The sequence below is a fragment of the Sus scrofa genome, chromosome 13, assembly GCF_054392235.1.
Source record: "Sus scrofa isolate SSC_HxYL_T2T_F1_AM1 chromosome 13, Sscrofa_HxYL_maternal_Yorkshire_Landrace_v2.0, whole genome shotgun sequence".
Taxonomy (NCBI): Eukaryota; Metazoa; Chordata; class Mammalia; order Artiodactyla; family Suidae; genus Sus; species Sus scrofa.
In genome coordinates, this window is record NC_139395.1 from 145,084,306 (window position 1) to 145,104,766 (window position 20,461).

Below are 20,461 nucleotides of genomic sequence, written 5' to 3' on the forward strand. Positions count from 1 at the left end.
TGCACACTACATAAATCTCTTTAAGGTCTCACCATGTGAGGCAGACGAAAGAAGACAAAGAGGATGGTGTAGCACAATATCATTCATCTCCTAATGCGTGCTGAGGGGGTGTGATGCACTGTGCTATACACTTGACATGCGCTGTGTTCTCTGATCCTCACAACTCTCTGAGGATGTTTTATCTGGGTCAATTATTTATTTAGTAAATAATTTGCCAAAGGGCACAGAGATAGGAAGTGGTGGAGGATAGCCATGGTCTTCACTTTCGTGCTACTTGCTAGCTTAGCTCTTGGAACCTCCTGGTAGTCTTTTTTTTCCTTTTAGCATCCTTGTCCAAGTTCAGAAGCAAAGCATGCAAATTGCTTAAAAAATAACCAACACTGAAGAAGCAATATATCACTGATTCAAAATTATCCCGTCACGTGAATATTAATAACACTAGAAAATATTTTAATGGGCTATGAATAGTTATAGTCATTTCAACCCCAAGATTCAAAATTGGTATTACTTACATCTCTGACACGGGTAAATTTTGTTACAGGGTTGATATAATAAATGACTTCAATATCAGTTTCATGTTTTATGATCTATATGAAATCCTCAAGGTTACTAATATCCTGCATTGTTGGATGTTTTATCTATTTTTTTTCATAATGTTTCCATTGTTGAACAAGGAAAAAGAGATGAGTATGTCATTCTTTTGCTTTGCTCTCTGTTGAGGCAGTCACCTTTCTCACTTATTAAGAATTAGTATCAAGCTCCAAGTTCCTGGATAGGAAATACTTTATCAGTGTCCTCTCAAAGGAAGGAAATGAGCAATAGCTGCTGTAAGCCCCACCTTGCTTCTGAGAGAACTCCACTAGACTAAAACACCAGCATTTGTTCTCAAACGTCAAAGCCCTAGCAAAAATCTGGTTCCATGTCAATGTGAAGCATAGTTGAATAATGGAAAATGACCTTTGGGTTTTAAAGATTTCCTTTCCTGGATTTCTTGTACATTTCTCTATGTACAAGACACAAACCTACGGAGAACTCAAAATAACGATGACAATTTTACAAAGCTATGCCCTATTTGCTATCAGGATATTTTAATGCCACATCTGAGGACTTCAAGTCTCAACTTCCTGCTAACACCACTTTAAAAAATTCATAGGTAATGAGGTTTTGGTAGTTAAGATGGATCATTCTCAAAAGCTCTTATTTTATGTGAGTATCTCATGGATAAATGCAAATAATATAGTTTACTTTGCTAAGGAGCTTACTTGTTAAACAGACCATCAAGGTAATGGCAACATCTTGCATGAGATACTGGTAATTCCCAAAGAGTTGTAGTTGCTGAAAAGGAAAGGAAACATACATGAGGCTTCAAGCATCACAGCATCTTTATCATTCCCAACACGTTTCTTGAAAGTAATCAGGAAGCAATGGCTATTTTTGTCCTCACTTTAGGAAGAAGGTGACTTACCTAAGATTTTTAGCATCTTACTGAAGATTTTTGGTTTTTGTCTTTTGTCTTTTTTTTAGGGCTGCACCTGCGGCATATGGAGATTCCCAGGCTAGGGGTCTAATCAGAGCTGTAGCTGCCGGCCTACACCACAGCCACAGCAACACAGGATCTGAGCAGTGTCTGCGACCTACACCATAGCTCACAGCCATGCAGATCTTTGACCCACTGATCGAGGCCAGGGATTGAACCCGCAACCTCGTGGTTCCTAGTCGGATTCACTTCTGCTGCACCACCCAGTGGAACTCTCGTTACCAAAGATTTTTAGCATCTTGTATAGAATAAACCAAACAACTATTTTCCCAGTGTTTAACTTAATTCCACATCAACAATGAGAGTCAGTCAGTTGGGGAACACCCTCCTATTGGCCACAGTAATTCTGGCAGCTATGGTCTCAGCCTGGACACGTGAACTCTGAACAGATGATATTAAAGCCTGAAAATTCTGCGTGGGAACTTCACACTTAAAATTTGAAGTCAAGACTTCAACTCTTCAACAGGTTTTTCTCTCCATCCTTATCCACGGATTGAGTTCATGGCATCATTCTCTTGGAGTCCATTTATTTTCATGAACTGAAAAAGTGCCTCACCCCAAGTAAGCCCACTGCAGATTTCAGTCTAGTACACCTGCCTTTCTAAGATCTGTGCAGACATAAAACTTTTTTTCAGTTCAGATTTATTGAGCAGAGGTATTTATATATAAAAGTCAGCTCATTACTCTCTAGGATCATGCCTTGCTATACTTTTTCAAGCCAGGTCTGTTTGTCTGCTTCACAGCTACTGAGCACTAAATCATAACATGGTTCTATGCCTATTACAGACTAGATTTATGCAAATGAAAATATTTCTAGGAGTACCCTGGTGGCCTAGCAGTTAAGGACTTGGCATTGTCATTGCCATGGCTCATGTTACTGCTGTGGTTTGGGTTTGATTCCTGGCCTGGGAACTTCTGCATTCTGTAGGTCCTGACAAAAACAAAACAAAACAAAACAAAAAACAGTTCTGGCCTGTAAGAGACTGAAACCAAGGCCAAGATGTTTCCAGTGAAGGTCCTTGGGGAACACTCTTAACTTAGGTCTAAACCATCAGAGTGAAGGACTTCAAAGTAAACTATGGTTCCAATTCCATCCATGGAGACTCTGGAACTGAAGTTCTGCTTTTGTGTCTTTCAGAGGATGCAAATGGTCCCTCAGCATTCTTTCAACTCCTCTTCTTTCTCTATCTTCTTTATATTTCGTTCTCATATACTTTCCCTTCCTTTCCTCTCAGAATGATAAGTAAAATTATATGTATGCAGGGTGAGACAGAACAGGGAGAAATTTTCAAAGGCAGCTCTACTTCTTATTCTGGGAGCAGCTTTCATAGAACTATGGAGGGCTTTGGCAAAAAGTCAGCCTGACTTCCCAGAGGCAGATAAAGGCTTGGCCAAAAGCGAGAACTGATTTGTTCTTAGTGATAGAGGCAGAACTTGAATCCAGGTTTCCTGACTCCCTATCCATTTCTTGTTTCTATCCACTTGGTTGCCCTTAAGCCTCTGTGTGCACCTCTTGCAATTAACAGCTCACCAGAGGCTGGAGTCCTGCGGTCCTCACTTTCATCACTCAAAAGCAGTAAAATAATTCCTCCCCTGCACTGTTCCCTGAGTCTATTGGATCATTTCCCTGTAGAGTAAGTTATGACTGAACCAATGCAGATTACTTTCAACCTGTACGTATTCTTCCATACAGCTAATGAATTCTTAGATGATTATTTTTATCATTTCATTTCAAGTCTTATAATTTTTTTTTTAAACAGAACTGCTAATCCTTTCCTAATGGTGTGTAAGTTCTCTGCAGATTCAGAATGAAAGCTCCAGTATGGGAAAGTTTCCAGTTTTGAGTCCTTCAAAGTCAAATTCAACAACTTCTCTTTCTTTTTATCTCTTTTCAGTGTGCCGAAAATATTCCACAGTTGGAGACTGATCCATTTCCTGCTGGGTTATATTTAGGCCACTCTGAAGCATTCTTCATACTCCAAGTGAAGAAATAGAGGCTTGAGGAGGTCAAGTGTCTCAGGTTATCTGGAGAAAAACAACAGTCCTAGAAACTGATCCAGATTTACTTATTTCCAGCTCCGTGTTTCATGCACAGTTATACCAAGTTCCCAAGTTTGCACACAACTATTTTGAGAAATGTCATTTATTTATAAAACATTAAATCCACCCCAAACCAAACAAGTGATGTAAATGCAATCAAACTTGGAAGCAATTATTTTGGGTCATACCCAATAGAGCAAGGATGTACCAATAAACTGGATGATGCCATACATGGTCAAGTATTTAAATACACCAAAGGATGAAACCAGAGCAGCTCGTCCTTCTCTGTTTAAGACAAAATAAAAATAACTGGTTATGTATAATACTCATCTCCCTGTCTCTTTTATATTTCAAAAGGAGCTCTTTTTAGCCGGTTGATATACCTTCATTTATTCACTGATTCATTGTCTCAATTATTCATTTAACCACTCATTCACTCACTCATTCTCTCCATCAATCATTACCTCACCCATTGATTTACAGGCACAGTTTTATATAAAGCTTAAAAGTATGCCAGCATTATGCTCAGAGTCACGGAAGATGTACATGAATCGGGCATGGTCCTTATTTTCAATGAACTATCAGTGAATTAAGGAGATTAACACGTACATTATAAACACCATACATTGTGACAAGGTGCAAAATGTCAAGCACTGGCTTGCCTGTGATTCATTCCATCCTGGCAACACTTGCTCCCTGTGCATCTTTTATCAGAGTCCCTTAGAAACATAAAGCCAAGGGCTAGGCACTCTCACATTATATGAAGAGTAGATATGATGCCAGTATTTGAGATAAAATGGGTTTTGTTGGCTTCGATGTACCAGGAAGAACCCAGGGGTAATAATCTCAGCTGGGTAGGGAGTCAAAAGAGATAAATACAATGGTAAAAATTAGAGCTTAAAAAGCGAAGAGTCCCTAGTCAATAATATTGTAATAGCTTTGTATGGTGACAGATGGTTACTGGATTTATCATGGTGCTCAATTCATAACGTACATAAATGTCAAATCACTTTGTACATCTGGAATTAATATCATAGAGTCAACCCTACTACAATTTTAAAAAAGACAAAAAAGTAAATGTTACTCCCTTTAAAAAGTTCCATTTGAGCTATTATTCCTCTAACTGGGTCTGCCTGGTGATGGATTACGAGAGCCACAGAAGACAAAGGGAGGTGGCAATACATGATGAGGGAGGGGAGAACTTGGCAAACAAGCCCTCTTGCAGGCTTCCCTTGTCAAGGCAGAAGCGGCAAATCCCCATGGGAGGCAGCCCAGGTGCTCTTGGTTTCCAGTCCTGGTAACATGGACGCCTGTGATGCTCAAAGACTTTCAACAACACACTAGGGACACGAGAAAGAAAACCTAAAAAGCTAAGATAACAACCGTTGCCTCAGGCAAGATGAGAGATGGGCCGGGATGCTTTGGGAGGATGCTTTCCATCAGGTCGCAGAGGCACTGCCTGTGTTTTCAACACAGAGGGTGAAGAAGAAGACCAACCAACCGAGAAGGGGCATGCATGTGAAACCCAGGCTGTTTTCTGATTTTTGTGATTCATCCTTTTCTCTGCAGTTGTGTATATTTCCAGGAAACCCAGATTTTTTGTTTGTTTGTTCCTTTTCCTTTTTAGGGTCCCACCCGTGGCATATGGAAGTTCCCTGGCTAAGGGTCAAATTGGAGCTGCAGCTGCTGCTTATGCCACTGCCATAGCAAAGCAGGATCCTTAACCTACTGAGCAAGGCTAGGGATTGAACCTGCATCTTCATGGATACTAGTTGGATTTGTAACCCACGGAGCCACAATGGGCACTGTCACACAGATTTTTTTTTAAAGTGAAAAAAAACAGAATGGTAAATTATAAAGAATGTTACACACGGACCTCCAGAATTACTGCTATTCCTAATGGCTGTAAGCTTTAAGCAGCTCACTCATTTACCTAATGCATTCCACAAATATTCACTGAATGCTCTGATGTACTATGGTAGGTACAGTGATAGATACAGAAATGGATAAAGTATAGTCCTTGCCCTATAGGAACTGAACTATAACAAGTCAATCATGTTTCAAAGGATAAAAATGAAAACCTGTGGATCTGGACCCATGCACCTAAAACTGTACATACTTCACTGCTCCTCTAGAGGATGTTTTCTCAGGACTAGGCATACATCAAGAATAGCAAGTGTAGGAGTTTCTGTGGTGGCTTAGCATGAGGATGCAGGTTCAATCCCTGGCCTTGCTCAGTGGGTTAAGGATCTGGTGTTGTCATGAGCTGTGGTGTAGGTTGTAGATGTGGCTTGGATCTCATGTTGCTGTGGTATAGGCTGGCAGCTGCAACTCCGATTCAACCCCTAGCTTGGGAGCTTAATGTGCTTTGGGTGTGGCCCTAAAAAAAAAAGGAATAAGAAGGGTAAAATCAGCCTAACACAGCTGAACCACATCTAATTTTTATGAATTTGTGGAATATTAAAGCATAGAGTTACATCTTACTAAGCCATCTGCCACTAGAGAAATGTTACATGCTGATTTGTATTTTAAAACAGTATATTGCATTCATAAATGCACTGGGCCACTCAGGTCACTGCTGTGGCTCGGGTTTAAACCCTGACCCAGGAACCTCCGCATGAAGTAGTGCAGCAGATAAATAAATAAAAATAAATAAATAAATAAATAATTACATGCACTTAATATACAGTAGGGCCTTGTTACTTATCTATTTTTTATATAATAGTGTGTATACATTAATCACAATCTCCTAATTTATCCCTCCTTAAAAATGTAACCCTCCTGTGAAACCTCCCCTCCTGGTTTGAATTATTATACAGAACTCCTGGAACAATGACTGTACTGTTTGGACATTAATTTATTTAAAGCTAATTTATCAGGCAGAATGTTATGTGGTTATATCCACATACATCTCTCTATACCCTTGACTGGAAGGTAAGTCTTCCAGGGCAAGGCTCTGTCTTATTCTTTTTCTTTTTTTAAAGTATAGTTGATTTACAATGTTGTGCCAATTTCTGCGATACAGCAAAGTGACTCTGTTGCATTCTCAATCCACCACAGTTTCAAATACAATATTTAAAAAGTCCACAGCTGCATTGCTGATGGGAAGCATGCCCTGTGGTGAGGGGCCTGAGAACTCTCATTCTGCAGCCATCATGACACCAATCAGGTTCAGGCAATAGTGATAGTAAGGGTAGCGCTTGGAGGGACTCTCCCAAAGACAAATCAGCAAAACATAATGCCTGGCTTGCTAGGGATGAAAAGAGGAAAGAGTTAAAAGCACTCTGAGATTCTGAGCCTCAAAGACAGACTATAAGGGCCAAACGGTCCTCAGAAGCAGAAAACATGGCAGTTAGGAAGGGAAGCTGCTTTGAAGACAGAGGAGGTGATGATGGGCTGAGGGCATGGAAGGACACAGGTACAGGCTCCCAGCACTCAGGGACACATGGCAAGCTCTCTTGCAGCCCCCACGACATATGGAAATTCCCAGGCTAGGGGTCGAGTCGGAGCTACAGCTGCCAGCCTACACCATAGCGATAGCAATGCAGGATCCAAGCCATGTCTTTGACCTAAACCACAGCTCATGGCAATGCTGGTTCCCTGACCCTGACCCGCTGAGTGAGGCCAGGGATTGAACCCACATCCTCATGGATACTAGTCAGATTCATTTCCACTGAGCCCCAAAGGGAACTCCCAGACAGAAACCTTTAGGTGAGTCATTCCTATCAGTTGCTGCCCATTCAGATGTATCAAGGGACATGTCAAAAACTTCATGGTTGTCTTTTTTTTTATAAAAACTTCAAGATTTGGTGATGTCCTCCAGATCTCTGGCTGTGAAGATGGCCTGTAGTTACAGGCCATGGTGTTATAGGAAACAACAGAGGAATAACATCTACAAACAAAATATAAAATCTGATGTTTTACTCCTAACTGCATTTGAATTATGGGTAGAGACATAGTCAGAAATGAGAATGGAGTGGAGGTGAGGGAGTTTTACTGAGAAAATATCAGTTTTTAATTCCTTCCCCTTATCATTGTCAATCCATTGTAAAAGTCTTTGGCACAATCATTTTTGGATATGCACTAATTTGTATTTTGGAGACATAGCACTTTTAGGAAAGCTATCTGATGGAGTGCTCCTTTTCTGCTCCCTCCCCCATCCCCAGCTCCTGAGAGAAAGGCTCCAGTAAGCATCCAACATACAAAATAAAGGGCGGGAGAAGATACACAATCAGTTTTTAATATCAACTCTAGCTTTCAACTGTCCATATGACACAACCATTTATCCTTTCAAGCTCAGCAAAAGTCACTTTTTTTGTTGCTTTTGCCAGGCTTCTCAAGCAGCACTCATGGCCCCCTTCACTGGTGCTCAACAGCACTTTACCCAGGCCTCTGCTGTGACATTTATCATTTTAAATTGTAGTTGAATTCTGCCTGGAGTCAGGTAGTAAGCCCCTCAGTCAGAGGATGGAAGGGGAAGAGGTGGCTTACTTGATGAGATGAGGCACACACTCGATGTTGGCTGTTTTCGAAGTGAAAGGGGAGGCGACGGATGCCTCCTGTTCTGACAGTGATATGCCCGCATGAGCCATTTTCAAAGCCTGGAATGATAAATCTGTGTTACACCCAAGACTCCTCAGGCCAGGCTCTAACTGTCCAAACACTGTGAGGCTATTCTTCATGTTGTAGAGGTGATGACACCACACCCTTCCGCCCTTGGGTCTCTGTTTACTTTATGCTGTCCTTCCACCTGGGTACACAAAGTCACCATTGAAAGAGACACCAACTAAACAATGATCCAGAGGGAAAAGAGTGATGTGTGTGTGTGTGTGTGTGTGTGTGTTTTGTTTGGTTGAGAGGGTGCAGACATGATAAGAAAGTGGAAGGACTCATCCTAAAAGTCCATTAAAAAGGAGCCCCATTTGAATGAGGTTTTTTGGGGGGTCTTTACCATCAGCGTGCCTGCAATTAATAGGCCATCTTCATGAGCTATATGAAAAACTACCTACTCCCCACCTTTTCTAGGTTGTCTGATCCAGCCAACCAACTGACTGCTGAGATGAAGTTTGGGGCATAGAGCATCTTCACTGGAGGCAGGGACCAGATTACACTCATCAGAGAATCATTCCTGGATAGATGTCACCTCACTGAAACATGAGCTAATTCATTTCTTATCAAGACTGGAAAGAAAGAGCACAGAGCAGACCGAGGCCAATACACAAGCCAGAGAGCCCCTGGTCCGATAAGAATTTTAAGAACATAAAAATGAGGTTTTGTTTTTCTGTAGTTCTATAGGGCATGCAAAATACCTGGTTACCGTGGCCTGTATACACCAAATTCATGGTCAATAAATATTAAACGATTTCCTTCTCCCCCCTTTCTCTGGTAGTACTGGGTATCTCTATTATGTCTATTACGCCATCTACTCTATGTTAGGGTTAGTTTTATGCATGATCCTTCCCCCCATCAGATAACAAACTCTTTGGAGGCAGAGACTACATCCTTTATAACATCTGATTGATGTGTTTTCTTCTAAATTTCACATAATTTAATGGAGATTCACTTTAGATCTTGAAGAGCAGACTAATACTAGCTTCTCATGAAGCATGAGGCAGAAAAATTCAGAGGACATCTCTAAGTATGATCATAGTTTTTCACAGAACTTTGAATTAAATATATAAGAGGGAAGCAAAACAAATACCCAGACTTAAGTATCTAATAGGCTTTTGAAATACAAAGTGATTCTCTTCATTTCTTGTGCCACGAGTTAGCTCCTAAAATATTTTCTTATGTATATAAATCTTCAATGGAAGCTACCGTTTCAACCATATCTTCAAAACTCGGATTATAAAGTATACACCACTTTCTATTGTGTCTAAGAAGTAATCTGCAGAAAATTTGTTAATTTAGATTTGCTAGAGTATGTAATAACCAAGTAGGTCTGTCTATGATTTCACTGAATGTAAGAATTTTGGGATAAAGCCACTGTAAAAAGTAACCCTGGAGAAGTCTGGCAGGAATAAATACAATTTACACATAATTCCAATCTTTACCATCAGTTTCAATTTTTTCCTTCACTAAGCCTTTATCAGCTTTGACTTCAGAAAAAAAAAAAAAAGAATTCACCTCTCTGAGGCTCATTTCCTTATTTATAACAGGAGAGATTTAAATCAGCTAGTCTTATAAACTCTCTTTTGGGTCTAAAATATGTGGGCCTATGGAGCCTTTCCTTGTCTTTATTATTCCAAGAGTTGCCAGCAAACGGCTGAAACGATCTATCTCACTTTTCTCTTCACCACATCCAACCCACACTCCAGTAGAAGTGAATATAAACATCAAAATGATCCAGTGATGCAATCCTGACAGAAGAGTGAAGAGTCAGACCCCAGGGATGTGGGGTCCTCAAGAGGGATATTAGTGAACTTCCTGCATTAGAAGAAGTAATTTCTACTCACCCCGCAGTCATTTGCTCCATCTCCACACATGCCTACATAATAACTGCAGGGGAAAGAAAAATGAATAGCTTAATGCCTCACTTGAATAATTTCTATCATAACTAACTCACACTCAACTGCGCGTGTATGTGTGTGTGTGGTGTGTGTGTGTGTCCTGAACACATGTGGAATCAGGCTGAAGGCAAAAGACTTGGAGAGAAATACTCCCAGAGGTATAAGGCCCTGGTATGTTTAAATTGTTTCGATCAATCACGTGGAAATGATGGTGATACTGCCAAGGGCATCCACAAAGATGATCACACACTTCAAAAGAAGTCCTGTTTGATTACCCCCACCAAGGCCAAGTTGAAGTGTGTGCTGTCATAATCATAGAGCTTCCCCCACAACCTAATGCACAGATCATAACCTAGTCCATCTGTGTTTTGGTTGCTGGCTGCTACTGAAAGTTTAGCATGTAGATGCTGGGATGAGAAACATTTGGGAAATGATTTAACAGATCTAACTAGAGACATACACACACACACCCTAGATGATCCGGGAATGAAAATGATATATGCTCCCCATCTATACCAGTTTGATGTGCAAACACAATAGTATAAAGAGTACATTTGAAAGCTGTTGCTAAAGCAAAGGAATTTCTGATGCAATACACACTGACTTCTATTATTAGTAAATACTACATTGTAGATATTGATTAATGGCAATACTATTAAAGGCTCAGTGGTAACTTGCCAAAAAAACATGAAATAACACAGTCAATACAGGGGAAAATGAAGTTCACAGACAATTTCCTTATGACCAGCTGATACATAAGAAATGGCCATCTTTATGGGTCAAATAATGGCCACATATAAACAAAATCATATGGGTCAATCCAATATTTGGGTAGTATATATGAAAATCACCCTATAAACATTGACCTGTTCTCATCTACATGTCAAGACCATGCACATTTGCCAAAAATGGCTTCCTTTCTTCAGGTGTAAAAATACACATCTAGTCTTCATATCACATGAGGAATCTTACATCTTCTAGTGTTGCCTAAATTCGGAACAAGTTCTGAAGGATAGAGGCATGAGAAGCAAGATCTGGAAATTGAGAGGATAACTTATTCTGAGACAGCATGTACCTTCCTTCTTGAATCGATTTCTCTTTAGGGGAACACAGCTTTTCAAAAGTAAGCATTTAAGTTGGCAACATTTCTCAGGAATTTGAGAAGGGTAAAATTACTTTCTTCAGCCAATATCATATAATGACCATGGAAGCAAAATAGTCATTTTAGACACTGGTTACTAACCCAGCCTCAAGGCATTATAGGAGTTAATAAACAGTTTATGAAACTTTCCCAAGAATGCTCGGGCAATAAAAAAAAATTAGTCAAAGGCAGTCTCTTGATTTTAGCTACTATTTATCAGCAATTATATAAGGCTTCATAATTCTCCATCCCTCTTCACTTTCCAGAAATCTGCAGTTTGGAGACTATAACATTCCCAGCAAATAATAAGTAGATTTGGTCCCAGGAAGCACCACTCCACTCTGATGTGACTTGGTCAGCTGTATTTTTTAAGGCAATAAGAAAGGACTTTTCCTGTTTTTACTTTGACCTCTATACCCCAAACAGTAAAAATGCCATTTTATCCCTTTCCTGGAGGTCCTGAAAGTATTCACAAATCTTCTGATAGACTTCTAATAACTCTAGGTGATAACTCATACACTTCCCCATTTTTCCCATTCTGAGCTGTACAAACACCTGTTGTTTCTATTCTCTATATCCAAGTAGGAGATCTTCCTCTAAGATATGCCTTAGGCCACAGAAGGAATGGTCTCCAGGGTAGGCAGCTTCTAAACTGGCCCTCAGTGGTGTCTACCCCCTGGTATTCATGATGTTATACAATGCCCTCCCTTGAGTGTGGACTCAACCTGTAACTTGCTTCCAATGAAGAGAATAAAGTGATGGGATGGGATGTCATTCTTGAGATGAAGGTATGAAAATTTATGACACCTCTCTCTCCCTCTTTTCCTCCCTCCCTCTCTCTCTCCCTCTTTCTCTCTCTCTCTCTCTCCTCTCTCTCTCTCTGACTCTTCTTGCTTGCTCACTGTTATGGAAGGTAGCTTTTTTTTTATTTTAATTTTTTTGTCTTTTTAGGCCCTCACCTGCAGCACATGGAAGTTCCCAGGCTAGGGGTCGAATTGGAGCTGTAGTCATTGACCTGTGAGACAACCATAGCAATATGGGATCCAAGCTGTGTCTGTGAACTACACAGACCACAGTTTATGGCCTCACTGGATCCTTAACCCAATGAATGGGGCCAAGGATCGAACCTACCTCATAGATACTAGGTTCATTACTACTGATCCACGACAGGAACTCTGGAAGCTAGCTTCTTTATAGAATGACCCAATGTGGCAAGGAACTAAGGGTGGCTTCTGCCAGAGAGCCTGTGAAAAACTGAGACTCTTTCTTGTCTAACCACCCACAAAGACCTGAATCCTGCCAACAACACATGAGTGAGGCTGGTGGCAGATCTTCTCTCCAAGTTCTGAGATGACGGCCACCCTGGCCAACACCTAATTACACCTGTGAGAGATCCAGAGCTGGAAGACTCAGCTAAGCACAACTGGATTCCTGATGCACAGCGATGCAATAAAATAAAAATTTTAAAAAATGGGGTTATTATCAGCCAAGGTGTTTGGGAGTAGTTTGTTACATAGCAATAGATAACAAATACAGTCTCCTTTTATGCAATAACACCTACTTTAATTTCTGAAATTCTTCAATAAGGCTAGATTTCTGCCCCGGAGACATTCTCGCAAAAATGGTTCCATTCACCAGAATCTAAAGAGAAAATACAACCCTTGCAATAAGATTAGAAAGAAGAATAGTTTTTAAATAAAAGAACTGCCATGAAAAATTACTCCTGGCCATCGTTTTATTGTGGTATTGGGGGGGTATTTCATTAGACCAAATCTCAGGAAAGGGGAAAAATGGGACTTTAATATTTAACTTTCACTTTCAGTTCTCCATTACAAGTCATTTACTTTTTTTCCAGGCCATTTTTCCAAGATGGGTAAGCTCTAATGAACACTAGTAACTAAAAAGCTGCAGAGTATATGAGATTAAAATGCCTAAGGAAATACAGTTCTTTTTACCAAGTACCATTTCAATAAGTGCAGACTTAGTAGAGGAAGCAGGAATAGATCAATAGATCAGGAATTGAGAATCAAGGGTCTATTCCTAGCTCTGTCCCAAACTGTGCAAACCTTAGACAAGCCTCAACCTCTCTGAGCCTCAGCTTTCCCATCTTTTCAATGAGGAAATGCACTAATGGTTTTCTAGAAGCCTTGGGGGTCTAGATTCTATGGCTCTTGACTGGTAAAGCAACAGAACTCTCAAGACACAGCTAACAGATGGCTGCTGCCCTGGGCTTGTGCTCCATTTATCTCCTTCCCACTGACAGTGCAGCTCTGCACGACACTATTTTAAAACAGACACACAATGACAAGATAACAAATGCTTTTGAGAATAAACCACGAAGCCTTTGTTTTCTCCTGCTGTAATTTCAGAATCCTGACAGGAAGGGGCACAGAGCTCAGCCTGACAAGAGTTGGTGGCTTTCAGAGAGAAGCTGATCCAAAAAACAGGCAGCATGTTTGGAACTACCTAGAGCTTCCCTCTGCAGGTAATGGAGGGAGACAGGAGGCTGAGGCAGGGGTTGGAGTAGCCACAGGAGCAAGGAAGTATCAGAGCTCAGACTCTGAACAGGAGGCCGGCTGTGCGCATGTGCAGACCAGGTAGGTGCAGGCAGACAGAAACTCCTGAAGGAGCATCACCCTATCTAAGATAACCTTAACTCTAAGATAACCTCAGTGATCATCGCTTTCACTGTTCTCTTACCCTTTTTTATCTCACTAATCTGGGGAGTGAAACTAAACACATCATTCCTCCAAGTACTTACTTTTGGAAGCAAGCTGTTGAAATGCTGAAATATCACTTGGTATGATTTCCCACTCATTGCAAAATGGTAACAGCTCCCTCTTTCTCCATCAGGCACTGAACTGTTTCCAATATTAATGTAGGTTTCCTAAAATAATTGAAAGGGCGTTAATTCTACATTGGCTCTTATGGAATGTTGCTGTTTTCCTACATTCTATGGAAGGACCATGTTACACAACAGTGTGAGGGACCAGCACATACATAATGTGGAATTTACTCATAGAACTTAGACTCATGTGAAGAAGACAGTCAAAATATGCACCCCCCCCCCATTATATGAATAGAAAATACTTGGCAGCATGAAGCTCCGGATCCTATCCTGGGAGATACTATCTGTGATGGAGTCTAATGAGGAAATCATTCTAAGGTATGGATGAGTGATTCCAAGGAAGGAGAAGAAACAAGCTTCCCTTCTCTTGCTTCTTCTCCTCATGCAACCTTTTATTGCTTAAGATCACTTACCTTTCATTCAAAAATCATGCCCCATGTAAGTGTAATAAAATTCACTGAGTTAAAAAAATATCATGAAGACAGCTGCATAACTCTGTGGATACACAGGAACCATTGAATTGTGCACTTTAAATGGTTGAAATGATATACTGTATGATATATGAATTACATCTCAATAATTTTTTTTTAAAAAAGAAAAAAAAATCATGCCCCAGGTTCTTCCCTGTAGAATAGGTAGACTCATTCTTCAGGGCCTAACCTGATCTCCCCCACCGCACAGGTAACCTCTTCCCTCATGGAGCCCAGATCCTCTTCCACACACTGTGTTCCCGTGCACTGGCACTACTTTTCTGAAACCCTCTCTTCCCTGTCTTTCACCTGGCAGCATACCGCTACCACTGGCCTCTAGTCTCAGCCAGCTAAGCTCCAAGAGAAAACATGTGATGGCCATATAGCACTCATCATGTCAATAGCCGGTAATGGTTTTTCATGCAACATTTCTCAGAAGGTGCTATGTTTGTGTCAGACTCTAAATTCAGATAGTATAAAAGATGAGAACGTTTTCTTTATTAGAGGAAGTCATTTGGGAAAGCATCGTGTATGGAAGAAAAAAATATTTGGATGTGCTAAATTGGGAGGCAAGGTGATACACCCCTCCCCTTCCAACCCCCTTCTAAAATGGCCAACAGAACACTTGCTGTAAAGTGTTCCCTTGGGGCAAGGACAGAGTTCCCCTTGCTTTTCCTGGAAATTGAGGAGAGAAAGTATGGTGGGAGGAAGCCAGAGAAGAAGAAAGCCCGAAACAGTGATGTGACTTCTGGCAATGACAAACCTTCTGGAGAGGTACTAAACTCTTAAATGAATAATGTGAGTAGACTCTTTGTTAAAAATTAGTGAGGATGGATATAGAGAACAGGCTTGTGGTTTTCAAGGGGGAAGGGGATGGGGAAAGGATGGACTGAGAGTTTGGGGTTAGAAGTTGCAAACTAATATGTATAGAATGCATAAAAAACAAGGTCCTACTGTACAGCATAGGGAGCTATAGTCAATATCCAATGATCTAACGTAGGGGAAAAGAATACGAAAAATAATGTGGATATGTATAACTGAATCACTTTGCTGTGCAGCAGAAATTCACACAACATTGTAAATCAACTATACTTCAATAAAATATATTTTTAAAAAATTAATAAGGATTTTTGTTTCATCACTCAGTAAAGTTGAGACAATATGCATTGATGCTGAGGCCAGTGAGTTGGCAAGGCAATCAGCACCAGAAACCCACTGAAAGCAGAGAGAGAGCTGTTAGCTTTCATCACCCACACAATGGATTTGAGCCACGTTAATGCACCTCTTCACAGGGTAGGGGCAGGCACAGCTGTGCAGCTTCTGTGCTGTACAAAGGCCTACTCTACACTGAACAATCTGAAGGGCTGGTCAGCCAGGAGGAAGGGAGCTTTTTTGTAATTTATCACCTGGAGGACCATCTCTTTGAATTCATACAAAGGCAGAGACACTTTGTTTGTAATGAAATGTCAGGTTGAAGCCCATTCTCTTCACATGAAAGAGCTGTCCTGTGGCAAGTGCACAGGAAGCTTGCTACTGAGAGAAGCCCAACATCTGTTCACGTCATGTCACTGTTACTGCACAGTCTAAATGCCTATGGACTGGGTGGAAGTGGGGAGGGGAGAGAATCAAACAGACCTAATTTGATTCCCTGTTCTGCAACTCGCCAGTGTGTGTCCTAGGGAAGCTTATCTCTCTAGTTCTGAGTTTTGTCATTGGTAAAATGAATAGTTAACTCCACTGCATAGGGTAACTAAGGATCAGATGGGAAAATGGATAGAATTCAGTGGTTCTCAGCCACATTTGCACACTGGAATCCCTGGGGGAAGGATTGATACCAGTTCCCAGCCCAGAGACCCTGATTGAATCCGTAGAGTCTCGGCTTTGGAAACTTGAGCATTCTTCTAGGTGATTTCTACATGAAGCCAGGACAAAGGAGCACCAGTGGAAATGCTAAAAGCTTTGCAAACTTTAAAACACTGGCCATGGAGTTCCCGTCGTGGCTCAGTGGTTAACGAATCTGACTAGGAACTGTGAGGTTGCAGGTTCAATCCCTGGCCTTGCTCAGTGGGTTAAGGATCCGGTGTTGCCATGAGCTGTGGTGAAGGTCACAGATGCGGCTCAGATCTTGCATTGCTGTGACTCTGGTGTAGGCCGGCAGCTATAGCTCTGATTAGACCCCTAGCCTGGGAACCTCCATATGCTGCAGGAGCGGCCCTAGAAAAGACAAAACAAACAAACAGACAGACAAACAAAAACACTGGCCAGAGAGGAGGGATTATTACTGTGGTGACGTCTCACACCGAGAGAGGAGGTTACCCAGGGTCAGGGTGGTATTCCATCCGCCCCAGCCCACGGAGGGGTCTCCTAACATTTACTCACATTCTTTCCAGGTTCACATTCTTGGTTTTCTACCAGCTGCCAGGTCACAGAGGCAGGGACAGACTCTTCAGGTTCATTGGCTTCAACAAGGATCACTTGGCTTCCTTGAGGAATCATTTTGGAATTCCTTGCAACAGTAATGGCTGTTTGAAGGTTGTCACCTGGGTGACAAAGAGAGTTTGCTTTGAATAGAAACCTTTCAGCCTCCAGAACTGAGCTCTCCCTCCCCCCAGTGTCCATACCACTTTGTTGGTGCTGTGTGTGTGTGTGTGTGTGTGTGTGTGTGTGCGCGTGTTTGTATTTTGGGAGAATTTATGGCTTTATGCCTTTTTCATAACCATTTATCAAGCCTGTCTGTCCCTATAGTCAAACACTATGCCTGCATCTCGCTCCCATAATAGTGTCATGCCCTTGAACATTGCATATTTCCAAAGCACACACAAAGGAGTAAATAAATATTTAAGTGTTTTATGACTAATCTTCAGGAGACTGACAGCTTTTGGTGGTAAAGGTAATATGGACACAATCTAATAATACAAACTCATTCTTGGAATCTGGATTTCAGTTAAGCAGAGAAAAAAGCACTATGGGAAGGCCATGTAGTGGCCATATGGTTGGATTTGATCATCATGGGCCATGTCAACCCCACAGCCCTGAAGGACAGTCCAGCAGAGTCTCACATGCTTTATATAGAGGTTTCACTGGGGTTCTTGATGAGAACCCTATTTCCATCTTTCAGCATTTGTTATGAACTTACTAGCCCTGCACAGGTCCAGGGTAGGAACAGTGGGCCTTAGCCAAAGAGAATGAGATATGGTCCTTGCCTCCAAAGCTCATAGTTGTGTTGGCGGGAGCTACACAGGTTCCTGGGTAACTGGAGCACAGGGTAACAAACTTGACAGCAAAGCACTTTTCTTTCTGTTTCGATCACATGAACCCACTCAGCTCATGTGGTCTTTTGTTTGTGCCTGGGATGTATTTGATTTGTCAGGTCTCCAGAAACCCATACCTGTAATCATCACGGTTCTGATGCGGGCCTCACTCAGTTCCTTCAAGACTGGTTTGGTTTCCTTTTTCAAGCGATTCTCCATTATGAGAAGTCCCAGAAATGTTAACTCTGACTCCACCTTCTCTCTTTGGATTTGGGAGAAAGTCAGTATTAAAGTATATCCATATAGTCTCAACAGCTGCATTTATCTCTTCTTTTAAAAACTTCTAAGTTTTATCAATGTCATACATGCCCAGGTTTAAAAAATTAGAAAGAATCCCAAAGCTTATAGTAATGAAAACCAATAGTCCTGTCTTCACCCACCTCACCCCTTCTCCTTCCCAGGGGCAACCATTTTTATGCCTTTTAGTTGCTTTTTCCGATTTTCAACTCCATTTTTTCAAACAATGTGTTTATCTTCCAGCTCTTCTGTTGGTTTTAAAAATTTTTTGTTCATCATATGTATTTTTTAATTTTTTGAGCTTGTAAGCATTTCAGTTTATTAGGTATATATTAGGTATATACTGCACACAGGATACCATTGTAATAGTTGAATATGGAATTATTTATTTCGGTCTTTATCTGTAATCTCCAGTAAATACATGACATCAGCCAAGGTTCTGAATAGTTTTCAGAATTTGAAATTGGAGGCTTGGATTCTAACTGGGTTACATTAGCTATGTGGGATCTCTCCTCTAAAATAAAATAAATATTGGGTGTTTTTTAAAAAGTAAATTTTGGGGCCAAGATCTCTTTCTTGATCCTTCTTTGTTCCTGTTTCCATCCAGAGTGGAGTTAAAATGGTAGGGAGAGGAAGAGGGAAGAGAGGGAGACCTAGGGAACTAATCTCATGCCTGCTATCAGTTAATCCCCAAGTTCAGGGTCCGCAGTCTTACCTTCACCTGTATAGTACATGACATATCAGAGTATTGTCCTCTCCTGGGTTCTACAGGTGAACCCACTTTCCTCTCACAAACTCTCTCTGGCATGGTGTAGGCTATTGCTTCTTCTATCCTCTGATTCAGCCTTCATTCTGCCCACCAACTTTACATCTTACAGAAATACATAGAAATCTCTCATCCATAGTTATTGCTTCTCTAGTTTTTCTCTGATATTGTTTCTTTTCTATCACACTAATAGGATTTTGGAAGGAAATAATCACAAGGTCAATAAACATTAAGAGAAAAATCAGAATTGGAATTTGGCAAAAAATAATTCAAACTTGGATAGGAACACAATGAAGAAACACCTCTCTGGAATAGAGTACAAGTACCTACATCCTTCATTCAAAAGTTCAGTCACTAAATCACTACTTCATTTTAGATCTTATATTAGGCGCTTTGGTAAATACTCTGATAATCAAATATGATCTCGGAGAAAGAAACTATATAGAAATCATAAAAGAAAATACACCTCCATACAGAATTTGTTAAATTCCCATCATTTAAACTCAGGACTTTCTGTTATAGATTGGATTAATATGTTCTCATTAACTAGAACTAAAAGAAAGATCCTAACATCTTCTCACCTAATTATCCTGTTCTGGTCTCTGTTTTATGACTCTCTTGTCATTCGCTGATTCCGGGACCTGGGCCTCTTGGGATTCTACAATATTCTAGCAAAATCCTGTGTCTAGGCCTTTGTGCCAACTATTCCTATTGCCTGCAATGTTCCTCCCCGGATATCTGCTTGCCTTGCCGCCTTACTTTACTCAGATTTCTGTTCGAATGTGCCTCCTCAAAGGACTCCCCTGATCAACCCAGGTGAAATGTGCTCTCAGTCATTTTAAAAATCCCTTAGCCTGCTTTATTTTTTTCCTCCAGGAAATGTATCACTCCCAAACAATATTTTATGGATTAACTTTATTACCTGTTTCCCTCAATTGGCATATATGCTTTGTGAGAGCAAGGATTTTCTTCTGAATCCTCAGTACTTGAAGTCAAGCTCAATAGAAATTTGCTAAATGCATGAAGGGGTGGATCTTGATAAAGTATTTCCTCTGTTTTTATTTTTTAATTTTTTCCTAAGTCATCTTAAGATATTCTTCTACTTCCCCTTTATGATACCAGTTTTTTTGAAGTTTTTGATTTCCCTAATTGGTAACATTTGCTAAATATAATTTGATTCTAAAAAAAAAAGTCAAAACCCTATTCTTTTACCCTGTTTGAAAATAACAACTATATTCTGAGGAGCATAATGAATAGGCTCCTGTGGTTCTCTGAGAAAATCTGAAATGGTTAGAAATATAGCACGTTTATCCTCATTTTCTTATTTCTTATACTTATAATAATATCTGTCTCACCAGTGACTTTTAAAGAACATCACAGCTGCATTTGTATGTGGCAGCTGGGTAGTGGCTACCCTGCATGTCTAGCAACATAAATCTTTTCTTCACACATGACCTTAACTTTCATGACTAAAATTTGTATCTTAAAAAATAACAAAATCCTGTGTACTATGGGTCTTTATGCTTGCTCAAGAACAGCTAACACCTTGAATGTTAAACCTGAGAGTACTGTTCATATATTCCAAAAATGAGTTTTGTGCTT

General features: G+C 40.6%; 1 protein-coding gene across 4 annotated transcripts in view; it reads right to left on the bottom strand.

Annotated features, from left to right (window-relative positions):
* ATP13A5 (ATPase 13A5) overlaps window positions 1-20,461 on the bottom strand; it is a 113,397-nt gene that overhangs the window by 21,947 nt on the left and 70,989 nt on the right. For 3 of the 4 annotated variants that reach the window (XM_005670077.4, XM_021070061.2, XM_021070060.2), the window contains 8 exons: window positions 17,934-18,058; window positions 16,925-17,085; window positions 13,989-14,114; window positions 12,789-12,868; window positions 10,033-10,075; window positions 8,069-8,178; window positions 3,766-3,862; window positions 1,263-1,335 (listed from right to left, as the gene is read on the bottom strand). In XM_005670077.4, coding sequence (XP_005670134.1) covers window positions 1,263-1,335; window positions 3,766-3,862; window positions 8,069-8,178; window positions 10,033-10,075; window positions 12,789-12,868; window positions 13,989-14,114; window positions 16,925-17,085; window positions 17,934-18,058 — 815 coding nt within the window. The remainder of the gene's footprint in view (window positions 1-1,262; window positions 1,336-3,765; window positions 3,863-8,068; window positions 8,179-10,032; window positions 10,076-12,788; window positions 12,869-13,988; window positions 14,115-16,924; window positions 17,086-17,933; window positions 18,059-20,461) is intronic. The other variant, XR_014824551.1, reaches the window with a different exon arrangement.